The sequence below is a fragment of the Erithacus rubecula genome, assembly GCF_903797595.1.
Source record: "Erithacus rubecula genome assembly, chromosome: 5".
NCBI classification, from domain to species: domain Eukaryota; kingdom Metazoa; phylum Chordata; class Aves; order Passeriformes; family Muscicapidae; genus Erithacus; species Erithacus rubecula.
Window position 1 is genome coordinate 24,057,148 of NC_136687.1, and position 25,922 is coordinate 24,083,069.

At 39.0% G+C, this 25,922-nt stretch overlaps 1 protein-coding gene across 3 annotated transcripts in view; it reads left to right on the plus strand.

Annotated features, from left to right (window-relative positions):
• The window catches only part of SLAIN2 (SLAIN motif family member 2), a 33,702-nt gene extending 18,415 nt beyond the window's left edge, over nucleotides 1–15,287 (plus strand). Inside the window, exons 6-9 of one of the 3 annotated variants that reach the window (XM_079307319.1) lie at nucleotides 1,203–1,340; nucleotides 6,216–6,293; nucleotides 10,631–10,940; nucleotides 12,638–15,287. In XM_079307319.1, coding sequence (XP_079163445.1) covers nucleotides 1,203–1,340; nucleotides 6,216–6,293; nucleotides 10,631–10,940; nucleotides 12,638–12,704 — 593 coding nt within the window. In that variant the 3' untranslated portion in view covers nucleotides 12,705–15,287. Of the gene's footprint in view, nucleotides 1–1,202; nucleotides 1,341–6,215; nucleotides 6,294–8,084; nucleotides 8,207–10,630; nucleotides 10,941–12,637 lie in introns of those variants that run through there. The other 2 variants (XM_079307320.1, XM_079307318.1) reach the window with 2 other exon arrangements.
• Nucleotides 15,288–25,922: the final 10,635 nt, after the last annotated feature.

Genomic DNA, 25,922 nt, shown 5'->3' on the forward strand with positions numbered 1-25,922 from the left:
TCCATTCATTTCTTAAAATGAAGATCTTAATGCGTGCTAGATGAGCTGCAGTAAAAATATCCTATGAGAGGAATGGTACCAAAAGCTAGTATCCCACATACCAGAGGGATCAAAATAGAGTGTGTGATCATGTGTTCTGAAACACTTCCAAGGAGTTATCTTGTAGTGGTTTTTGTGCAGTTGAGTGTGGCTTGAATATTCAGAGTTATATAGCAGCAGCCAAAAAAGTTGTTCAGGTTTTCTCTTAATTTTATTTGCCTAGAACAGTTGGAGCGTTGACAGAGTTCAACAATGGACTAAGTGCAGTGCATAGCAATGCAAACTGCTAAGTGAAGAAAGTACATTTGTTGGAATATTCAGCCAATGAAGACTTAGTTTTGTTTTCACCTTTGGTCCTTGTGCATGGTTAACCTACTTCTTCCTGCATCCCTCTGCAGAATCAGGTTGGCCACTCATCCTGTCAAGGCAGCTTCAGTCTTCCATCCAAAGTATGTCATCAACCCAGCTCTGCATGGGTTGGAGATACACAGAATGCCATTAGACTTGAGAAGTACTTAATGGCATCTTTTCATATTCTGTGAAAAGTGGTAAAAATATTAGAAGGCCCCTGAAGTATCAGCTTTAGTTGAGTAGATAAGTCAAGTCATATGTGAAAGATGAAGCATAACTGGATACTTCAATAATTTTGGATGCTGTGTATGAAGAGGTCCTTTCCAAGTGAATGGCTGTTACTTGTTGTAAAATGAAGTGATGTGGGACAAGGCAGTCTCAAAAATTTGCACAAACATTTATGTTGTTTTTACTCTTCAGGCAAGCATTTTGTTACAAAAAACTTTCTAGGTAAATAATTTGAAAATTGTGCAAAACTGCAAATTAGGTTTGTCTGTTTTGCTTTTGTAACAGTACAATAAAAACCAGATAATCAAAATCCAGATATGTTTCAATTTCAAAGCACAATATGCTTGACTTTTTTCACCATAGGTGAAAAATGTACATTCTTACTTTTTTAGATACATAAATATTTTTTATGTGATAGATTTGAGTAGAAGTAATGTATAAAAATACACTTTTAAATTGCAATGTAGTTTTATATGGCTGACATTTTGTGCCACTTACATTTGGGGTTCAACTACGTGCTCACAGCCCGACCTTTGTCCAGCATCAGACTACACATTTTGGTATCTTTGTATTATTTCATACAGAAAAACTAAGGCGTAGTCTTCCAAACTTGTCCAGGACATCTAACATCCAAGCTGAGTCTGTGAAAAACAGCAGAAGTGACTCAAATTTCCAAGTGCCAAATGGAGGAATACCTCGCATTCAACCTCAAGCCTCAGCCAGTAAGTTCCTTTAGTACTACTTCAGTGTAAATTTCAGAATTAAGTAATGGTATTGGACTGTCTTCCACACTCAGGGCAAAGCAAAATATTGCATGCCACACTGGAGGTGCTAATCTTGATTTTTAATCAGACTGCTGTGAATCTGTTTTTATGGTACACAAAATAATAAGAAAAATCTGATTTGTTATTAAGGTGTCATTCATAGTTTCCTAAAAGTATATGTAAAAGTAATATAAATAATGTAAATACAGTATTTGGGCATGTCAGAAACTGTTTTCTTTCTGGGCTCTGAAAAACCACCTAGATGATGTGTAATGCTTTTTTTTAACTAATGAAACATGACCTGAAAGTGTTCATTTCAGTTTAACCCTTTAAGTTAACAGTGTCTGCAGTTCCTTTCCTTTTTGGCACATGGATTATATATCCAGTTGCCAGTTTTGTTTACCTTAAGTGTCAGTTACTTCCTAAAAAAGGTTTGGATGAACTTGTGTCTCATAAAACATATTACCCATTTCTGGACTCCTGCTTTCCTAGTTTCTCCAAAAGTTAACTGCTGATATGAGAATGCTGCTATTCTCACAAATCTCTTGAAAGTGGTGACCTTAAAGAAGCCAAAGCAAATGAAAATTAAATATTCAGTATTTCTTTATATGTCAATATTGCCAGTTCCTGTTGTTTAAATGTTTCCTGACCATTTATTTTAAAACAAGTTTCTGAATTTAATAACCTTGTGTGACATTTTCAAGGGAAGAATACATTATGAATATTTCTTATGTGTAGAGCTTTGAACAGTAAAAATTCTGTGATAAAGGTTCATCGGTAATCTAAATATTTGACAGGAAAAGTAAAAATAATGTTTGTGAATTTAACTACAGGTATTTTACTTACAGAACACATAGTGGCATATCTAGTTGATTGTCTTAGAACTTTCAAAACAATGTGTTAAAGCTACCAAGTACAGTTAATACAGAGTAAGGAAAAGAGACCGTGCCAAAGACTCCAAGATTTGTCTTTATACAGACTCAGAGGAGATGTAAGGACTGTGAGGACAGTCAGTACCAGGTGCATGATACTATAGTAGACAGGAGTTAGTGTGACTTTACCATAAGTTACTCCAGCATCCTTTCACCTTGGCCCTCTTCTTCCACCCTTTGCAGACACTCAGAAGGTGGGAATTCCAGCTGAAAGGACCTTTGTGTAGTTCAAATGCATAACTGTTACCTGTTAGGCAGGCTTATCAATGTGTAAGGCACTCAGAGTACTTGGACAGTTAGTCTACAGCTGTGCTGTTTTGGTTATATGAAGAATTATTAAAATGAGCTGAAAGAAAATGAACAAAAAATATTTTTAGTGAAAATCTATATAGATTTTATTTGGTGCTTTAGGATTGAGTGAACTGGGAAGGGAAGAGTATAGAGAGCAACTTAGCTAGAAGACTGTTTCCAGGATTAAAAGTATATTCATGGTTAAACTTTCCGGAAAGATCAGACAAGAAAAGTCTCAGTATTCAATATTTAGTCAATTACTTCACTGCAGCCAAAGTGGTGTGATTGTGTTTATATTTCTTTTTTTCAACTTGTGGATGCATTAAGAATTACTAGGTAAATTTGCTTTTCTTTCATAGACTATTTCCCCAAATGTGAACCACTCTAGACCAACTTACATTTAAATGTAAGTTAAATATCATTAATAAAGGCCAGATTTCTAGCTTTTACAGTTTCCCTGCTCTTACAGATGTTTGTCAGAGTCTTGCTATTGACAATCGTAAAACGGTTTGTGTGTGAAGTCAATGAGTAAGTATCTTTGCTTAGTCTGAATTAAAAAATTTTCTGCAAAACTGTACATTGTATAAAGATTTCCAGAATTGTCTCCTTTTTACTGTATACTTTTTGTTTTATTGGTTTTATATTTTGTCACTTTGCACAAAGCACTGTTAAATTGCAGCAAATTTTTGTTTTCCCTTGGCAATGATTTCTGGGTCTTGGGATTTGAAGCTTCCTCATACACCTGCTAGTTTTGCATGAGCTTACCTTTGCAAGGATGCTGGCTTGCCACCTGAGATCACTACTTTGCTCCTTGTCAAAGATTTGCGGTTCATAATTTACTTGCACATTTGCTGTGGCTGCAATACTGAACTTGCTGTAGTTGCTGGCATTCAAAAATGAGCTAGGAATCCAGTAAGTTTCTGAAATGACAATTCCTCTTACAGTTTTATAGCCAAATTGTATTTGCTTGCTAACAGAAGAGAGAGAAGACAGGTATTATCTGTCTAGAGGTACAACCGTAAACACGAAAACATTGACATTTTAACTTTAAGCTGCAATGTGGTGAACAATCCAAATTGGTTTTGAAAAGAGACTGAATTAAATAGCAGTTGCAACAATTTTAATCTTCATTACATCTGATTCTCCATGCCATTCTGCAGAAAGTATATTTTTTTAATATGAAAGCTAGTAAGTATTTCACCTTAAAACACTGGAAAACATGATCATATGTGTCTTCCCAAGGAATAGTTATTGTCTGAAGTGTAAATGATGGGATATCTCTGTATCTGGGTCCTAACATAGATTGTATAAAGCCCTAGAAGTTGTAGGGTGGCATCCATGTAGGGAGTACCTGCTTTTGGATTCTGTGTGATGCTTTTGTATTTGTTAGCACTATGAGCAAATGGATGCTTTTAAGAAGAGCTAAATACAAAACTTCCTTGAAGAGCTGTAGATTCTTCAAACTATCAATAGTTACTGGTCTGCTTGCCAAGATCCAGCTGCTTGGCATGTTCAGAGTAAAAGGAAGAAGAGTAGGTTTTGAAAAAACCAAGTAGTCCAAGTGGTCCAGTTGATCAGAAGTAATTATAACTACATGTGTTCAGCACACAGCAGTTGTGACAGGGAATGTCACAGCACACAGAGCACTTCAAGAGTAGCACGTGGTGTGGATAAACATGCACTGGGCGCTTATCTCAAACTGCATGTTTGCTCAGCATTGCTCAAATTGTACTGCCTAAGCTCTTTTCAGTGTTTCAGTGCACAGAAATGTTTTGCTATTGAGTGTCTATTTCCTGGAGTCTCCATTGAGAAGGAAGGAATTTGATATATGCATATTTAAAATCCTTTTCATATCATCCCACATCTCTGACTTGCAAGAAGTGTGAATAATGATGGGGGAAGAAAGTGCCATGTGCAGTAGCATATTGAAATCTGAGTGGATTAGAACAAAACAAATTCAAAATATGAAGGAAGAAGCTTTGCTTCACTTTGTGTGGTATAACAAAAACAGTGATTCAGTAAAAAATAATAAAGTGCAATGCTTGAGGACTGAAGCAGTCTGGCCAGTGGTCTGCCTCAGTAAATTCCTAAGAATTATGCTCATATTTAGAGACTCTGCTTAATTGGCTGTTCATATGTATGCTTTTTAAAAAGTTTCTAGGAAGACTGTGTGCCAGTTGAGTAAGAATTACATATTTCCACAGGCTATTTTGCATTAGATTCTAGTTGGTAGAAGGAATAAGGTTTTTATTAGTAGTAGGCACAGGCAGAATTTTACTGTGTTTATGAACAATCTAATTCCTTTTTGCTGTTTTTTTAGCATGACAGTTTTAGTTAGTTGTTAAGACTAAACTGAATAGACTGCCTAGTCATAATTTCAGCAAGATGTTAAAATGTGATACATTTTTTTATTGTTCATAAAATATGTGTATTTTGCACTAAGTGAAGCATAGGAGAAATGATAGTAATCATTATATGCTATCAAACAAAATGATTAACTAATATTAGGATTCAGATTGTTCCCCCCACACCTTTCTTAGAGCGATATTCAGTAATTGGTGATGGGTTGTGTCTTTTTCAGGGATCAGGATCTTTTTGCACAGCTGTTCCCCCATCTTTCTTCCTTCTCACTATGGAAATAAGCCTTGCTAGTGCAATCAGTTCTATGCTGGTATCAAACTTCATACATGGAGATAAGCAGAGATGTTTATTCATGCATTATCATTTTATGAAGCCTCTGTGTAGTCAAAGCTTTATTTCATTGACTACTTTCCTCCTTCCCCCCTGCTGCGATGGAAATAGGCTGAGTCAACGCATTCTTCCTGGCAATAAGTAATTCTCTCCATGCCAAGATTCTGCAGCTCTCGGAGCATTGGCTTCTCTCTTGGTAGGTAGTGAGGTCATTTCAAGGCAGTACCAGACCTTGAATGTTACTGGGCAAGAGGCAGGACAAGGGAGCAAAGGAACAATAAAAACCAATTTCCATCATGCTGTGTATGTGCTGGCAGCTGATAAATCTTAGTGATAAGTCTTCATTTTAAGCTTAAGTCCTCTTGCATAGCTTTTAAACAGGGGAGAGAAAAGACATCTCTCAAGAAGGCTTGAGTCTCCATAACTGAAGAATACAATTTGTTTATATCGTGATCATATTAGACAAATTATGCTTTGGTATAGTATTTTTTTTTGAAAACACATTTAAAATTAAAAATTTGGTCTTGCTAGGTCAAATGCTACAGTTTAATTTTCATCTTTGTATCTAATCTTGCTCTCATATTGCTGCAGCATGTTTGCTAGGTGGCTTGTTCTCCTTTTGATGTTTTAATTTTTTTGTTTTGCATTTCTGGGCTTTTTGCCCTGCAAGAAGCTTTACTCTTACCAAATCTGCGCATTTTGCACTGCAAAATTTCTGACACACTCCTCTGTAACTCTTTGCCATTAAGAGCAAGCACCATTCACAAAATGCCATCACTTCCAGAGTCATAAAAGCTTTTTGAGTGTTTTACTCACACTGTTCCTTGATGCTTCACAAGTGGATACAATTCTGAAACTCCCAGTAAATTTAGTTTTCTTATCTTCTTAGACAAATATAACACTTCTTGTCTTTCAACAGCTCTGCAAAGGCAGAAAAATTTGCCTCGTGCTGCCTTCAAAACCAAACAGTTTCTTCAAACTCCATCTACAAAAGGAGGTAATTAACTTACAACCTCTTACCAAGCTCCAGCAAATCTCAGCCTGGTTCACCTGCATTAAATCTCACATGTTCTAGATTAATAAACTTACTCTTGCAATTACTGTAGATTACTGTAGATATTAACCAAGTGATCCTTGCTGTATGAAAGTTAACTTCTTGGTTGGTCTAAATATTAAAAATAAACTCTGTGTTACATAGGAGATTGAATTTTGAGATAAAAATCCAAGGAATGGTGACTTTCTAACATTAATCAGGAAATATGGATTAGAAAAGTAGACTCCTAAATACATATTCACTAGGGTTATATTTGTATAGGAATTTTTTAAATTGAAAGATACAGTTTTTAAAACAAAAGTTGTAAAAATACTCATACAATCCTTTGTGCTGGGAATAAAAGCTAACAAATCTATCCTTGAAAAGATTAATGTAGACTATTGACTTATTTTGCATGTACTTGTTCTTTCTTTTTTCTTCACAAAACCAGAAGGTTAATAGAGGAATTAAAGATTTTTGACTCAAGGAATTAGAGGCTTGTATATAATATTCCAGTTTACTAATGGCTGAACTTGACCTTTGTTTTTTAATAAAATGAAATATTGAGTCTCTAATCCAATTAGGCAGTTTTATCTGATTTTTAATCATCTCTGGGAGCCTTGTATATGACATTGTTTATCTTAACTGTGAAACTGAGGCAATGATTCTGGTTTTAAGCATAGTTGCTCTGTTGTGTATTACAATCAAGAAGATCTGATTTTAAAGATCATATTACACTTCAGACAAATTCATAAACTTGTAGATGCTAGAATCCTTTAAGCATTGTGGGGAGTCATTGGTGCAGACATGAGCCTGACAAAATATATGTGTTTCTCATGGGGATATAACAATGCCAACTCCTTAGAGTCATCTTCATGCCATGCAGGAAGTTTTAGCAAAGTATGACTGTGAAATAGATTCACATGTCTTAAGAAGAAGTTTTTTAACAGTTTTCATACTTCATACCAAGTGAAGTGCTCACAATGTTCTGCTTTGCGTAAGGTCACCATCGTTATTCCTCTGCAGAGCTTTCTTTTCTTTCTTTCCAGCTGGCCATGCCTTCCTCTGCATCTCTGGAACACTTAGGTTAATGGCCCAGTCTGAAACTGAAGGAATGTATAGAAAAGTTAGCTTTTCTTTGAGTTTATAGTATTTATAAAAATTTATTAAACCTTAGAGAATGAGGAACGGAGCACATTGCACTGCCAGTTATATATTCCAGTTTATGGCTGTTGTCATTTCTTACTGCAAATGAGGACCCTTTCAGTTACTTGGTTTGTCTTTTTCAATTATTTGCTATTTTATAGTCCTTAATGTGTTGGTTTTCTTTCTTCTGATCTGAGATCCTCATGAGTATAGAAGTCTTTAGTAGTAATGAAGCAAGACTTTCAGAGGAATGAACAGCTAAGCAAAAATTGATTTTACTTTCTTAAAATACAGTTCGTTACATAGCTTGACACCTTTCACACACACACTGGCTTTTTTTTTTTTTTTTTGCCACTTTGTGGTAACATCTCCCCAGCACCTTCTTTCTCCAGCCTGAAGACCTACCTCCCTCTCTCAATCTTTCTTCATAGGAGTGATGATCATCCATGCTCTGTACCTGCTCCAACAGGTCACATCTTTCCTGTACTGAGATGACAGATCAGTGTATTCCTATAGTTATACCTCATCTGTTCTTTCATGTTGGATTGATTCATCTCATCATGATGGCTGTGATTTAACAACTACATTAGAATTTAATCTGTTTTCAAGTTGGTGTGCAGCAGCTGGCCTTGGAGTGCAAGCCAAATAAGTTTGCAGCTTCACAGCATCCTACTTTGCCACATGGAGATCTCGTGCTCTCTGCCCACAATCCAGGACAGAATCCAGAGAGGGTAGGACATCTAAATGTCATGACTGCACCATGCCTTTTCTTTTTTTTTTTTTTTTTGGTTGCCAGGTGTTTTAATTGTAGTTATTTCTAGTTTACTTTATAAGGAGATTGAGTTGTGTGAAGTTATTAAGCACTTCCCTTACATGTTTACATGTTTGTGTTAAACACGGATCAGCTAAAAGTTATGCATGGGTATGCAATTATCAAATAGTCTGTGAGGCAGTACCTCACTCTTTGTGACCCTGTCTTACAGATAGGCCAAACTGACTATTATGAATATCCAGAACTGCTCTGAGACCTAATTCTTTTTCTGTAGAACAGAATTATTAGGCAGTTTGCCACACTACATCATGTGGAGTGCTCTGCAAGACAATTCATTCCTTTATGTACAAGAATGATTATAGCTCTCAGCAATGTATGCAATGCTGTGCTGACAGGAAATGTTTTATGAATTGAGAGCTCAAGTTTGCAGCATGGTAAAATATGGTCAGCAGAAGGTTAAAGAGGATGGAGAAGACTGATTGACTGGATCCTTAGTTCTGCTGGGAATGCAGCAAGCTTTCTTCTGTTGCAACTTTTTGTTGTTATATACTGTACCTAAAGACCTTTTCCCTGTTGTGCCTGTAAGAGGCCCAAAGCTGTATTCAGTTTTTATACACTGGCATTACTCTGTTGGTAGCTGCTAACATGGTGCTGTGTTTGTGTTCCAAGCTTTGTAATGAGGAGTTCAGTGATAAAAGCTCCCAATATTTACACTGTAGACTCACTTGGAAATTCTGCAGATTGTATCAATGTTACAGGCGAGGCCACATTTTAAAAACTTACATGTAATCTATCTTAGTCCTAGGAACACTTTGATGCTCTTCTTGCCCAGTCATTCTGTTGTTAATGCTTTCCTTAATCCATACTCTGGCTTGATGCCAGCTTTTATTTTAAGGTTTTTTACTCTCCCTGCTGCTTAGCAACTGTCATGTGTTTTTGACCTCTCTGTCACCTTTTCTTGTCAGCTTTTCCCATGAGCAGCTTCATGCTGTGTTTGATATTGCTATCAGGGGAAAGACCCTCTTGGGTAATCCAGAAAGGGATCAAATCCAATTCACATCTGTAATGAGGTACATATTAATCTTCCTAGACATTCCCTGTAAGAAATGGCTTCAGAATACAATCTCAAAATTACCAGTTTCTCTGTACCCTGTTTAGGATGCTACATTCCTGCATTACTCATCTCCTTTCTCATTCCTCATGTTCTTACTGGATCTACCTTGAAGATGATAATAAAAGCTGTATTAAGGATCAGCTTCTTTATGTACAACATCTGTCAAAAATGATGCAACTTTGATCTCAGTATAAAACATGTATTTAGCAGAAGAAAGAGTAGTTTATGCAAATTTACTAAATGTAAACATCTTTTTTGTTACATGACTGATTTGATTGTGCTGGGTTGACTCTTCCTGACTACCCTAATCAGTTTGAAAAACTGGTGAAATTTCATTCCATTGCTAAAATTCTGGGTTAATTTAAGTATTCTGTTCAGTGATAAATTATGCATAATTTGAAAATGCTTCTCATATTTGTGAATAATTATGCTTAGGGTTTGGCATTATCAAAGGACTGTTGAATACTCTGCCTTATCAACCTATCCCTGACAGACTTGATAACAGAACCTTGCATACTAACTTAGGTACAAAGTACTAGAAAACAGGTATTAGTTATAAACAGTTATTAGTTATACTGATAATTTAGGTAATGTTTGGAAGAAGAAGAAGGCTATAAATTGTTAGAGTTGTCTGGTTTAAGTTTCATACCAGCACTTTAACCTCTTTGGTGTTGGGGGTTGGCTAATGTCACCCTTAATGCAAACTACAGAAACCAGGACCCCATCTTTTTTTTTCCCCATTTGCAGAAAATGTGGGATGTAACCATATCTTTAGATGAATACTAATTCAGTGGTTAAAAATAACAGCATAAAAGAAACACCAAGATGCTCTGCAGTCAAAATTTCATCACTGAAGGCTAATATACACTTTGAATCTGTTTAAAGCCTGTGTCACACAAGAATACTGTATTCTTCAACGTGTTCTTTCACAGATGGGAATTAAGTTCACGTGTTTCTGAAGCAGTTAAATTTCTTCTTAAGAAATACCTTCTCTATTTCTTTTGACTTAACTGATACAATAATTATAGCCTGATTAGGATTACTTACAAATCCAGATAAATATTTGTAGTAAGCAAAGAAGGCATTAGAGCTATGATATCAAAAACACATGACAAAGAGGACATCTGAATTCCTGTTTCTCATTGCTGCTTGACTGGCTGTATTCCATTATACATTCCATATTGTTTGTATAATCACATAAAGTAATTCCCAGTTTTTAATTACAGGAATATTGTAACATAAGCTGAAAGCAGTTTCTGTATTTTGCAGTACCTTCTTCGAGTAAATTCCGCTCTCCTGCGGCACCGTCTCCCTTAGCTCTGCGGCAGCCCCTGAAGGCGTTCAGTAGCCACGCACCGGGCTCGGCTGCCGCTCCAGAAGCCGCACAGCTGACGCACAGCAGTTCTTCACCAGGGCCTCTTGCAGCCCAGAGCTCAGCCTTGCCGAGCCCTGCCAGCAGTATTAACAGCACTACTCTTACCAGACCAGCAGGGATGAGGAGTGGTTTGCCCAGACCCAGTGCCCCTTCCACGGGGGGTATCCCAGTGCCTCGTAGCAAACTTGCACAGCCTGTTCGCAGGTGAGTCTCTGACAGGTAGTCTTAGGTCAAAGTTTTCAAAATGAATTTTGTACACTGGGTATTTCTGCTGCTTATTCTTGCAATTGTTATTTTGATCTCAAGGGCTTCAGAACAGAAATGCAGACCTCTGTGTGAAGTATTTCCAAAATAGTTTTGAATCCAAACAGAGATAAAGGTTCTTGAATGAGAGTGAAGGTGAATGAGTGAAAGTGAAATCATTCATGGAAGATACTGAACTAAGTAATTAAAATCTTAGTCTGGGCTGAGAAGGCAGCAATAATTTGTCTGCATTTGGCAAAAAGTTACCAAAATACAGCTGGCAAGAGAAAATTCACGTGTGTGAATGACATACTCTGAAGTCAGAACTACTTGCCTCCATAACTCAAGCAACAGTACCATGCTGCTCTCCTTGGGCAGCTGGAAACTTTGAGAAGGAAGATGCACCAAGACAGAGGAGATATCCCATGGCATTTGCTAAACTTAACATAAAAATCACTGTGGTTAATCTACAGGATGAGACAGAAATTTTAGCTTAAATGTAACTGTGCTAGCACCCAGCTATAGAAGTCACTTGATGTGTCTTTTCAAAAACTACTGCAAGAGATACTGAGTATTGACTGTCAGCTTTCACTTAAGGTGTCAAGGAGAAGCTGACATAAGGAAGCAGTCATCCATGAGAAATATTAAGAATCTCCTTAAATGGAGGGGAAAAACAATTAGTCTCTAGTACTGTAAAGATAAAATGGTGGTAAATAGCACATTGGAAAAGTTTTGTTCTGCAGTGAGTGCTGGGCAGGGGAATGACAAGTGATTGTCACAGCGCTGACTTTTATGGTTAGAGCCTGCACTGGTCAGCAGTATGGAACTTTGTGTAATAAAAAGCAGTTGCTTTGCCAGGAATTTGCTAACAGTAGTGAAGTGCGGTTGTCCAAATCACAGCTTGTCTTACAGAAAAGTTTTTCACTTACTAAACTTTTTTAAAATAGACTTTTAATTTTTTTTTTTTTATAGTTTGCATGTATAGAACAGAGGGAAACAGCCCCAGCTTGCACCACAGGAGGTTTAGATTGGGTATTAGAGGAAATCTCTTCACCAAAAGGGTTGTCAAACTTTGGAACAGGCTGGCCAGGAATGTGGTGGAGTCATCATCCCTGGAGACATCTAAAAGATGTGTAGATGTGGCACTTTGAGACGTGGTCTAGTGATGGACTTGGCAGTGCTGAGTTAATGGCTGGTGTTCTTACAGGTCTTTTCCAGCCTAAACAATTCCATGATTTTATAATGTAGACTCTGTACACAGTGCAATAATCAAGTTTCTATGAATGTCAGATTTTGATGTAAGCAAAATGTAATATTCTAAACAAGGATTTGCCTGTTTTTGTACATCACTTAAAAAATTTCGTATTTTTAGGTGGAAACAGATTAAGCTTGCATTTTCACAGAGTATAATAGAAATAAGTTTTCTGTCTATTTATTTATCTAACCTTTTTTCCTGGCACAGTAGTTGCCAAGGTACAAAACATGCAACCTGAAACTGAAAATACTCTAGGGTTTATCTTAAGTAAACTGTATTGCAGAGAAGCAAATGAATGAAGTGTGTATTTCGGTTATTTACAAAATGCTTAAATTCTTAACTATTGTAGATAGATACTTCAACAGTTATATATGAAACTGAAAAATATCTCATTTTGTTTTAGATCATTACCCACTCCCAAGACATATGGCAACGTGAAAGATGAGAGTTGGAAAGATGGCTGCTACTGATCTGCACAACTTAATGCAGAGTTCCAGTGCTCATGGATACTTCCTCACCAGGCTAAAAGACAGCTTGATTAAACAAACTGTTCAGATATGACTCTTGGAATTTGTAAAAATTCCAAACCTCTCTGTCTCTAATTAGCACAAACTGGCAGAGATTATTATAAAGCAGCACTTTAATGACATCTAACATCAGATGTTTGGTGGTCATACAATCACTTCTACATTAAATTGCTATCAGTTCTGGGGGCTTTTTATTGCTTGCTAAAAATGTTATCAATATGAGCATTTATGAGAGTGGCCAATGTCAGGGCAAAAAAGAATGAATGCCAAAGAAATGCCCATCTTGGAAAACAGCAAGGATAACTATCAACATACATTATCCAAAACTTCATTTTCAGCCTGCTTTAACTCAGCAGAAAGATTGGTGAAGATGTACTATTGGAACAAGGCTACATGAATCAGAACTAATGTTCTGATTGCAGATTGCTACAGTGCTAGGGAAATGTTGCTTTTAACAATTGTATGAGATTCGAGCTGGGACTGGATCCGTCCTTCAGTACTGCAGGAAGAATCAGCAGTTACTCTGGAGGATTAGGCAGAACAGGGGGTTGTAGCCATGACTTTTCTCACATGAAAAGGTTTGAATGTAGCAGACACACAATGCAATAGTATAGATTGCATCTTTCCTATGTTGATTTATTGGCTTTACCTACTCTGATGTCTGATCGCCAAAAGGGCTTAGTATCAGTTGTACAATCTTTCTAACCTTAAATTCCTGGCTCAGGAAAGATAGCCTTCACTATTGTAGCCACATTTTTAACACATGGCTTGCTATTTGGGGTAAACTTTTTTAATAGCAGGTTTCCTTGCAAAAGAAAGAGCAAGTGATAATTTTGATTTGTTATAATACCATACCACTATACTCACAGCCTGCAGCAACTGTAAATGCTGATAGTTAAGGAGAAGGAAACACAACTATGCACTTGTAACATACAAATTTTAAGGAAATGAGTTGACTCTTGATGCCAAATGATATTCATTTAGGTGATGTTCCATGGTATGAGGGAGTTTTCTGTATCCTATTTTTTTACTTTCATCCATTTCTTAAATTGGTTTATTTTAAATTGTAAATATTTTTACAGAAGATATTGCCCATGTAAGTGTGTTTAAATATATACTTTGCCTTACATATGTGTATCTTACATTACTGGTAACAGAGTATGAAACCTGCTGTGTCTGTTTACAAGCTATTAAACTCCTCTGATGGCTCTGACTTACTCAAATACATTTTGCTCAGAACAACTGATATATTTAGCATTGAACCATTGTTTTCTGTTTTGGAAGACATCATGCAAAAATCTGTAGCTAAAGTTGTATTGGGTGGGACTAGTTAAGTGGAAGGGATTTTGTTTGAAGGTTTTCAATATTTTGGATGTACAGCTGATGAAGTGAGAGAATGTGAATGGTATATCCTTTGTGCAATGACTGACAAACACTACAAGTCAGATTGGACGGTAGGTAGCCTTCAACCCCATTAGTTAGTGAGTTTGGGACTGCTGGTGTATTTTGCCTCCCACCACTAAGAGGATAACTAATCCTGAAATTCTAGATTTGAATTTTAGGCCAACATTAACATATTCCTGGATGAAAAGCCATGCAATACTACTTGACTTGGAAGAAACCAAATAGGAAGGAGTGGAGACTAACTTGCAGCTTAAACTATTCAAGCAAGCTCTGGGTTGATGGGTGGCTTCACACCCGAGACCAAGATCTGTGCTAAGATTTCAAAGCTGGGGTGTCAAATATACTGTAATTGTCAAATTTCAGCAGAAACCACCTTTTACCAGTACAGAGTAGTACATACCACTAATCTAGCCTTGATTCACCTGCAGGTACAGGGAATGGATATCAGTATCTCATGTCACTGTTCAGCAGAAGACAGGACTAGATAGATCAAATGTGCATACTCTCAGCAAAACCTAAATTTTAATATTTCAGCATTTTACAAATCAATGCTGCAGTCTTCACTGAAGAAAGGGGAATTTAAATGGATGGATTTTATCAAACTTTTCTTGACTTACAAATTTTGAAAGTCAATTTAGATGACAATATTGGGGGTTTTACCATGGCTGCATCAAACTTGTGTACGTTTCCTTAAGTTAAGTAATTCATCGCTTGGGTAAATTCAGCTTGAGTTTTATAGGGATTTTTTCTCTGCTATTCCCCCAGAAATACAGCAGATGACTTCCTGAGAAGACAGACTGTCTATTTGCTAGAAAGCCTTTGTGCATTACCAGTTCATTGATATCAGGAAATCATGGGGCTCTGTGTTTAGAGATTTACTGCAGAATTGTGGAAATATGGATTTGATAAAATAGTGCCTATGATTTACTTAACTTATGTTTGATATAGTAGTAAGGGTTTTATGAATGTGGATTACTTTTTGTGCCAACAGCTTGGAATTGATGTATGTGTGTAGGCAGAAGGATTTATTCTGCTCCCAAAGTTATTTAATTTTTTTGTGTTTGAATGTTTTTGTAAGTGTTAAAAGTGTAAAAAAATATATAAAATATTCTTACCACAAAATACTTCCTGGATCATTATTTTTACAACAAAGTTTTTAAAAGCTTTTAGAAATTTAGAGGATATTCTTTTATGGCTTTTTTGTCTGGTTGGTTGGGTTGTTTTTCAGGAACTGTATTCACTTTTCCAGAGATTACCAATATTGATTTCTGCCCACTGTAATTCATGAACTGAATACAACACTCTATTTGGGTGAAATCTGTGATTTCATTGACAGAGAGAAGTAGACTTGTGCCTCTGCTCTGGAAGGACACTGCATAGTTCAGACTTGCATGAAAAGCTATTCTAAATTTTCATCCAGAATGATATGCATGGGCAGTTTGAAGTATGCAAGCCTGCCTTTCCTGTTTTTCAGGATTTGTGCTCACTTCAGACCACCACATTGGTGGTAGAAACAAAATTTAATTTTGAAAATTCTGGAATTTATGCAGAAAATTGAGCAATGTAAAAGTGTCCCTAGTAAGCCCTCTTGGAACTGATAAGTACCCATGTACCTTCTATATGAATGCCTTCATCTTTGGCTCATATACAAGCAAGAAGTTTTGAACTTGGTATCTTTCTGTAATCTGCATTTTGCTACAAAGCAATGGATGCAATAGTAATGTGAATGCCATCTTTGTCTTGGTATTAATAAGGGCAGGTTTAATTCTATTTGTTAGCCACTTAATATGAAATTTAACAAAACTTAAGCTGTAAAACTTCCAATTAATTGTTTATCCCAGCATAGCCCTCTATTTTGTACTTAAGCCAGTAGGTTCAAATATTTCCCCAAGTTAATTGGCATATTTATGTAGAACTGGCTTCAGACCTGCTGCTTCTAAAAGGTATTGTCACTTTTTAATTGTGCAGTCAAGTACCACTTGCCCCACTCCTTCAGCAATGTAGAGCAGTGTCAAAATCTGGGAATTAATAGCCTTTTGCCCTTCTCTTTTAGTAGGTTTCTGTAACAAACTCTTCTATATTAAACTGTTGTTTATAATTAGTATCATCACTATATTGCAAGACTGAAGATTAGAAATAGTATTTTTCTCAGTTCTCATTCTGAGGGAAGGTGTGACAGCTCCTTTGGGTTCTCCTACATTTCATGTGTTCCCCTCTAGAAAAGTGACTGCAGTGGTGAAGGAAAATAAGTAAGGCTGAAAATGCTTATGCTGCTGGTTGTGAGATAGCTGCACAATTTAATCATTTAAAAGCACAATTTAATAATCTAAAGCTTACCTTTTCTTTCTCAGAAGTATTTGCATTGAAACGGGTATGGGAAATGACCATGTCAGCAGTATTGTCTGCAGTTCTCTCTCTTTTGATTGGAACAGAACAAATTTTAGATGTAATGTTTACTTTAGCGAAACAGGCAACATGTGAGGTTGCTTTGATTTAAGAAAGCAGGAGCCCCACGTGCTCCTGACTTGCATTTCTGCAGCTGTGCAGTCCTAGTCTGACACCTACAGGCAGCCTGCTGTACTCGTCCTGTTTCAGGAAGTTGAGGCTGGGATTCAGCTGCTCTCGGGAGTATCCGTGTTTTACACACAGCTGCCCAGTGAAGATGCTTTTGGCTCTTGAGAGTTAACAGAAATGAGCAAATTCCACCAGACTCACTGTCCACAAGATTTTTTACAACTGTACCACATAGAGTGTGTTATTGACCTCTTTGCATTAAATGATAAATTCTGTTGGGACCACATTACGCACTTTGAAGGACACAAATTGTAACTAGTGATTAAGATGATTTGTAGCTCTTCAGCATTTATTTAAAGGAAGAGGTAGCAAAAATTACTTTTTACCAACAAAGTGATTTTTGAACTTGGTGCATCATCCACCTGTTACAAACAATTAAAAAAAAAAGAAAAAAAAAAAAAAGAAAAATTGAAAACTGGTATGCCTGAGATCTCTATGCAGTGTGGCATTCTCAGGGGACAAAAGCATACTGTACCTTTCACCAGACTAAACAAAAGAAGATACTTCTATTGTAATCTGAGTTTCAGCAGCATAAGGAGATGGAATGTCCTGGTTGTAAAAGACCTCTGAAATCATCAAATCCAACCAAGTGCCATGTCCAGCCTTTCCTTCAACACCTTCAGGGATGGTGATGCCACCACCTCCCCGGGCAGTGCATTCCAATGTCTAATCATCCCTTCTGTGAAGAAAATTCTGTGTCCAACTGAAACCTCCCCTGGCACAGCTTGGGACTATGTCCTCTCTCCACTGACTGAGAAGAGACCAATCCCCACCTGACTAAAACTTCCTTTCAGGCAGTTGTAGAGAGGGATAAGGTCTCCCCTGAGCCTCCTTTTCTCCAGGCTAAACACCCTCAGCTCCCTCAGCTGCTCCCTGTGTTAAAACTAAAACACAAGAATCAGAACTTGTGCTCCAGACCCTTCAGCAGCTTTGTTGCCCTAAAAGCAAAAAAAAAAAAAAAAATCCATTTTCTTTTGAAAATAGTTTTAATAACTTTAACAGTAAATACAGTAAATAATAGTTTTGATAACAACAGTAAAGCTTAAAAGAAAGTGGCACATGATGCTTTCTCCCCCAGCATATTCTCCCCCTCCTTGCTGTTTTTAAATTATCCTTGAAAGATTGCTTTTATTGGCAGTACAGTATGGGAGATTCAAGACAATACACATGTTGGGGTGAGTGGGTTGTGCCTTACTGAGAAGGTGACTGTGGTTTGTCCCCAGTGCCACTCAGCTGCTGATTATCATGCAAAATGCACAGAATACAGACTATCTATAATTTTCCATTCTTTTTTTCCATTTCTTTGCCATTATTTTCTCAGAACTTGGAAATTGCAACTTTTCACAGCCCTGCTATGACAAGCTGATTAAAAACCTCACTAGTGCAAACAGCTTGGACTATAATGTCAGACAAACTACTACAGCCAGCAAATAATCTCCAGAAGCCTGGCAGCAGATATTTTCACCCTCCTTCAGTAGCAAGGCTAGGGATTTTTACATGGAAACTGCCTACATAGTAAGAGGAAGGTGAATAAAGACACTTCTGTCCCCATTTTTCCGTGCCTCTGCCCTGCCCAAGAGAAAAAGGTGCTTGTAAATGTGGGAGTGGATCATCAGTGACTTGACTGGGGACTCTCTGTGGCCTTGGCTGCTTAAAGCCACAAATGTGATCAAGAAATAGCTGAGGTGTGACATGTTGGAGGTGGTAGAGTGGTCAGAGTAGTGGGCCAGCATGCTGGGCTTTCCCCAGTCTCCTGCTCTTCCCAGGCACCTGCCTTGGGCACTGACAGATCAGCTGCTGAGTTGGACAGGGGAGCCTGTGCTCTAACACCAGCATCACTGTAATTCCCAGCAGTCTCCTTCATTTGTTTTACAGCAGTCTTCCTAAGTTGTTTGTTTTCCTTTAGACACCATCAGCAAACAAGACTGCACGACCCATTACTATAGCTTAGTTATCCAGCTGATCCTTACCTGCCTTTTTCACTCAGCAGGGTTAACACTGCTGCTGCTGCTATCTGTGCCAAACATGAGTGCCAAAATGCTATCAGGAGAAAGTAATGCTGGACCAAGCTCTGGGTTACAGTGAGTTTGGTTCCTTTTCAGGGCAGAGGGTAAGGCCAAATGTGCTGCTGGCTGACTGAATCTGACACATGCCAAATTAAAGGCAGTGTGAGTGTTCTTGTTCAAAGCTGTTTGTCTTAATGATGAGCAGCAGGACAGAGTATCTAGTGCCACCATAATTATATCTTTGTCACTCTCCTCCTTTAAAAATAAAACTTTTATTGAAGCACTTGCTACCATTTTGAATCTCCTCTCAAAGAAAAAGAAAAGGGAAATCTGGCAAACCCTCTGCTTTTCATGCTCAGACTCAGCTCCTGTCTTAGCCTCTCAGCTCCACAGTGGTCCATTTACCCTACATTTACTCACCCAACTATTAAGCCCAGGGCAGGGTTATATTGTTTCTGTTCATCTCTTCCCCACCAGGCTAATGCAACACAGAAAACCTCTGTTACTGCCGCTTCAAGTGACCCGTGTTCAAAGGAGTCACCAAAACCTTGTCCTGATTCTCGTCCCTTTAAAACCCTGCCTACATGTCAGAGATAGCAATGTGGTATCACCACCATCACACAGCCCCAGGAAAGCAGCCTGGAGCATCCCCCTCCCTCCATGGGAGCTCCTGAGACACAGGATGCCCCTGCCTGCACACACAGCCCTGGCAGCAGGGTCACAGCCACCCCCCAAAACCCCTTGCTGAGGGTGCAGCTGCACTGCCATTGCAGGAGCCATTGAAAAGACAGCAGCAGCCACGCCAACACTGTTGATTCAATGCACACAGACCCCCTGAATGCCTGTGGGCTCAAATAAATAATTTGTTAAGGTGCAAGAGTGGGCTATAGAAGACCCTCAGTTGGTTCCCTGCTCTGTCACACACTCCCAGTGATGCTTGTTCATTTTCTTGGGGCTCAGTTCATCATCACTGCAATGGCAAAGGCATCCTGGTTCATGTGCTGGGAGCGAGGCACAGGTGGCTGCTGTTCAGAGAAAGGGGAGCAGTCAGTTCATATCTGGTCTGACACAGTGGGGTAAGTTAAGAACAGAAATTTGGTTGACCTCAGTTTATGAGCCCAAATGTCAGAGAGCAGATAATACCCATTGTAAATGTCAGAGTCAAGAGATTTTTATTTTCCCTTTAAAAGAATATCAACAAAGATTTATGACTATTGATGCTGCCAATTACACAGGCTCAGTATGAATGGTGGGGCCCATGTACACAAACATACTGGAGAAATATTAAAGGGGCTTGCTCAAAATCATGGATCTGGTAGAGCACCCGAGCCCAGCTCAGCCTTCCTCAGCAATAAAGCAGCTTTTGGCAACATAAGGCTCTGATAAAGCCTGACAGGCTAACTTTACCAGAGCAAAACAGTAAGATTTAATTGATATATGGTGGACTTCTCACCTTTATAATTTACCCCCAAGTGAAAATTTGCCCAGGGGACTGAAATACAATTCTCTGCAGGTCCCTGCACCCAACCACTAGTGCCAGTTCTCCTGCCCAGTGGTCCACTGCCAGTGGAAGAAATGAAAAATTCAATTTACAAAGCCACAACTTACTGCTCAAGACTTGCTACTGTGTAGTAGGCTCTTCTGATTTTTGTACCCTATTTCCTCACTTTCACAAAGATACAACATCAGTTTAAGACTCCTTTCCCCAGCCTGAGTGCCTCAATGGCAGAACTGAAGTACAAAAAATCAGGTGTTTCTTGTTCAGGAGCTCCAACCATGTGCCCTCTTCAGAGCCTTGAATCAGCCCATCTCCCCCACTCCTTGCCCAGGCCATTCCTCTGTGCTGCCCCCCACCCTGAAGTCTCTCAATTGTTTTCATTAGCAAATTCTATCTGTGTGTCTGCATCCTTCTCATCATCAAGATAATGAAATAATATTAATTAGCAAAACAAGTCACTGAAATCTGCCTACCAGAAAGCTTCTTTCAAAATTCAAAACCACTGGTAGGTTACATTTATAACCCATTTATGCATTCTTTTCAGCCCTTCTCTTTTTCTGTCTTTTTTTTCTGTTATTAAATACTGCAGGGCTTTTTTTTTTCTCTTTTCTTCCTACCCAGGACTCTTCAGACACTAGAGAGTGATCTTGCTTTCACTGTGCTTTTTCATCCCAAATTTGTTTAGTTCTAGTTCAGCTTAAACTCACCACGTTGTCCTGAGTTTCACTGAATTGTCCACAAGGTCCTGAATGTAATTAACAGCTGCATCTGTGCCAGGAAAGCCCTAGTCTGAGGGAGGATGAAGCCACACACAGCAGGTCATAAAAATCACCTCTTGAGGAGTCTGAAACACCCCCATTAGACTTGTTAGCTCAAGTGTCACATAGATTTAAACCTCCCTACATTTTTTAGGATTTCAGAAATATCTTCCTACTGGTCTGGGGTTTTTCAGCCAGATGTGTGGTAACACAGCAACATCTCAAGGCAGTGGGATGCCAGAAGGCTTGTGCTGAGCTACTCAGAGATGGCATGGATTGCACAGGACATACACCCCTCCTCTTCTTGCTGTGGCAGCCAGCACAGCACTCAAGTAGAGCCTACCCCCAGAGCAGCTCCTCTGAGCAACCCAAGCACAGCAATGAGCCACAATTCCCATTGGCACAGCTGTGAAATTCCTGCAGGGGTTGGGAGTCTGTGTTGCACCAGGGCTGCTTCTGCTTTGGGGCAGCAGTGACTGCAAACTGATGCTGTTATTACTCTGCAACAGGGAGCATGGGTCAGCCTCCTCTGCAGAGCTTGGCTTCTCAGGGCTTCCACATTTGGGTATTTGACCCAAGGAATCTCCTGGGAAGAGATCAGCTGTGACATGCATTTTTGCACAAGCAGCAGTGAAATTTGCACTTGTATATTAGTGATTCCTACACTGGTTGGCCAACGGCTCTTACTGTTTGTTATGACCTCAAAATTAAATTTTTGGTTACTTAAGGTCTTTTTAAAATCTCCTTCTGAGTTCTCAGATAATATCTTTCATTATCTAATAAAGGCTAAGATCACTGCCAAAAATATCTTGAATGTCAGAAGGCCTGGGATGCTAATGGTGAGTGCCAGCATGCTGCAGGGACAGGGAACAGCCACAAGCTATGAGACAGCCTCTCCACCTGAAGGGAAAATATGCTTGGACACCTTTCCTTTGCTACTGAATCAAAGGGTTTAAAGAAGCCCTTACAATGAATCAGTCATCCTCCCTGCTGAGTCCCTCTGGGAGCTGAATTCATATGTCTTTGAGACTAGAGGTGATTGCTCACTGCTTATGACAGGTCCTAAGGAGGCTATCAGCAATACCACTCCAACACTTCAAGAAGCTACAAGTGACAATTGATTCTGTGGATGTTTGGCAATGGTAGAAAACCAGATTATTTTTGTCATAAGGATCACACTGTAAGTGCTGCCTCCTTAGAAGTATGGCACCAGTTGGAGCTTAGTGCTCTTGTCAGCAGTGTGCAGCTTCGCCACTATTTCCAGCATGATCTTATGCAAATTAATCACACCATGGATAACTTCTCCCTCTGTACATGAGCATGGTAATGTAATGACCCTGCATCTTTGATAATAAACTCTTTGGGGACAAGAAGACAGGTGTCTGGGAGCAGCTACTCCTTTGGTCCCAGCCAGCTTTGATTTCAGCAGCAAGAATCTCCTGCTGAAACTTCCTCAGCATTTAGACTACCCATGTATATATGGGTAAAATATATGTTTCAAATATTTTATTTAGAAATTATATGCTTTAAACAGTGTGTATTAAATAAATGCCATATATTTATATTAATTTAGGAATTGATATATTTTAGTATCTTAAAATTAATTTACTAATATCTCTAGTTTTTGCTTTCTTATATTATAATGGACTGAGCAGAGGAAAGGATCTCTTATGGTGGTCTTTTTGTGTATGTTTATTCCAATCTTTTTTCTTTAATTCTTCCACCCTGAAACAAGGGGCTGACCACTTTTTATTCCTTCCTCTGACTATCCAATCCAAAACAGCTCTGTCCAAGGCTCCTTCTCTGGCAGAAAGAATACAAGATGCTGCCAGCTCAATAACATTTGCAAGCAGCTCAGGACACAGGCTTCATTTCTGGGCTGTGAAGAGTGCCTGACATCCCCAGCCTGGGCAATGCCTGTGATCCCCAAGGTGCTGCCAGCAGCTCCAGCTGCACCTGCAGCCAGGCCCCATGAGAAGTGAGGTTCTACTGGTACCAGCAGGGTCACTGCAGAGGATAAAGGATTTGCACGAGGTCCCAGACAACCAGGTAAGTAGGGACCAGGAGGAGCCTTGAGGGGTCACCTGGTCTTGCTGTGCCACCCAAAGTGAAGTCAGCAGCTGGAGATGTTTGCCTGACCTTTCCTGGGAGATCACTGCTGCCTGATCAGACTATCCAGCATTCAGCACACTGCTTTTACTTCCCCATCAGTATCTAATTCAAATCTCTCTTACAGCAGCTTAAACCCATTGTGTTTCTGAGGAGTTGTGAGTTCATAAGAAGAGATTACTCTCAGCTAGTGGTAGAATGGATATCCCAGGCAGGAACAAATACTTCCCTGGCTTCACACCCAGTATTTCTGCTCAAGCATTGCAGAAAAGAAATAAAAGATCTTGTTGATGAAGACTTTCATGCTTTCATCTCTCTGGAAAATCAACAAATATACAAAGCCCAGAGTACATCTGCCTCAGCTACAGTAACATACAGGCTCTACTGATACCATGGTTTATTAAAAAATGTTCTGCTTCACCACAGTTTTAAAAGTGCACATAACTATGTCAAGGCTATTTTCATAGCATTAATGTACAACATTGGCTAAGACAAGAATTAAGAGGTGCCTATGACGTTTGAGATTTATTTCTCCCCATTTCCCTGAGATATTTCTCTAGACAGCCTGAGAGTTAATTTAGGTAATGGTCCACCTATGTTCAAGGGCTTGCTTATTTGCTGATCAGCATTACTGATATTCATTTTTAATATTTGGTACAAATTTGGCAGCAGGACAAGAGGCATTTTTATTCTATGTTTATGCTAGCAAAAATCAGCTTTAGTCCACATCCAGGCACACCTTCAATGCCATGATACAAATGGCTGGCAACTGAGTGCAAAGAGATTTTTTGTGTGTAACCTGAGATACAGAATATTGATGCTATTAACTATTATCATTCCCATGGGGCTCACCATTAACATTCCTTTTAATACAGAGAAATATTTGGCAGGTGAGTGATGTAATTTTTCTTTTTCTTTTGAGTCCAGTACTTTCAGAGTCATCCTCATCTCACCTCCTTGTCCCTGTCCCTGTGTGATGGGGCAGGATGCTAATTTTGGCTTTTCTGGACCAACGCATGCATTAGTCATCAGATCATTTATTACGACTTTTCATCTTAATCCTGATAATACTCCAACTCCAGGAAAAGATCAAATGACAACAAAAGGGAACAGTGAATGAAGCAGAATCCTGTCTTATTTGAATCAGGGTAAAGGTACCTCACATAAAGGCATTTATTTGCTTAAAGAAAAACTGCTGCTCGTAATTGTTTTACAGTTGTAGGGATACAACTGCCTCAACAACTCACTGTCAGCAGTCAATTTACAAAATTATTCTTCAATGACTCCCTGATTTCATCTTTTTTCATGGACCAGAAGACCTTTTTTAATGGGATGGTTGGCAATCATTGCCTTCATTTAGAAGGCAGATCACGCAGCCTTATACACTTAGTTCTAATTATGAAGTATTGGAACATTGTGACCTGAGGCATCATGCTCTTACTTGTTGATTAATGGTCTTCAGACATCTTAAAAATAAATACTGGGAAACACCAAGTGCAACAGAAGGATTTTATCTCAATAATTTCTGCCCTTGACTGCTAACCCAGAGCTTCAGTGAAATGATCTGTTCCCATTCACTCAGACTGAACACATAGAGGGGACAGAAAGGAGACTGCCCAGCCAGGTAATGAGGCTTATGCCTGTTTCCCTTCCACACCATTTCAATTTAATAAAATCTCAGAGGCTCTAAGCTGCTTGGGAGAGAGCACTGCTCCCAAGGCAAGCACAAATACAGAGCAGGACTGTACCAAAACAGGCATCATTAGGAAGAGGAACCCATGAGAAAAGGGGGCAGCACTCCCATGAACAGAGAAATCACAAAGACACAGAGAAGAAGAGAGGCAGATGCAATGCAGCACAGGAGGGTTCTTGGATGCCTTTGCCACCTCAGCCAGGAGAAGGCAAGGATGATTTGATGGGATCTCACCTGTAAGAGGAGAAAACAGGAATGTAGCAGTGACTGCTGCTGAAGAAGACAGGAACAAACACTTACCTAATTTTCTGCACCCTGAAATTCAGACCCTGGAACTGGTAGAGGATGTTTGCCATGGAATAAAAGATACTAATTACTGTGAAGATTTACCAAGCAGGACTGAGCAGGAAAGGAAGGTCTGTTCTAGAGACCTGCACTACAGACAGCTGCAGGAGCAATGAAGTAGCAGGAAACCCACAACTTCTTTGTTTTCTCCACCTCCATGGTACAACTGCACTCTGCCTTTGTGTGAAACACAAATATCTTGGGGCAGGAGCAAGGTCAATCAAGCGGCACATCCTCACCAAAGCAGTTCCTGCCTGTGTCTGGCAGGGGAGGTTTCTTAGGAAAAACTTAATTGCACAGATCTCAGTGCTTCATCTCATTTCCAAAATGTATTTTCTCAACTGCTTAGTGACCAAGCTCCCAAAAACCATAAAATTTTTAGAAAGGAGAGTCACTTGTCTTCTAAGATCCTACAGTTGCTGGCTCTGCAAGTGTGGGCTATGGGTGGGAGTAACAAAAGGTGCAAAGCCCCCTGGGTACTCCTGCTGAGATACAGAGGGGAGACAGGTCCTAGCTCAGCAAAGGACCAGGTGACACAAGGGTAGCCATGGAAGAACAAGCAAAAGCACCAAAATCTCTGTACAACTAGGCTCCAATTCCTAACTCTCCTAAGCCACAAAAATAAGTGCTCTGGATCTACATTATAAATAAGATCAAGCTTATGCATTTCATGTAGTTTACCACAAAATTACTCTAAACTTCATATAGGGGCTCACACAATACACCATAAAGGAATAGTTTAATTCAAGGCAACAGCAAAGACTTTTTCCCATG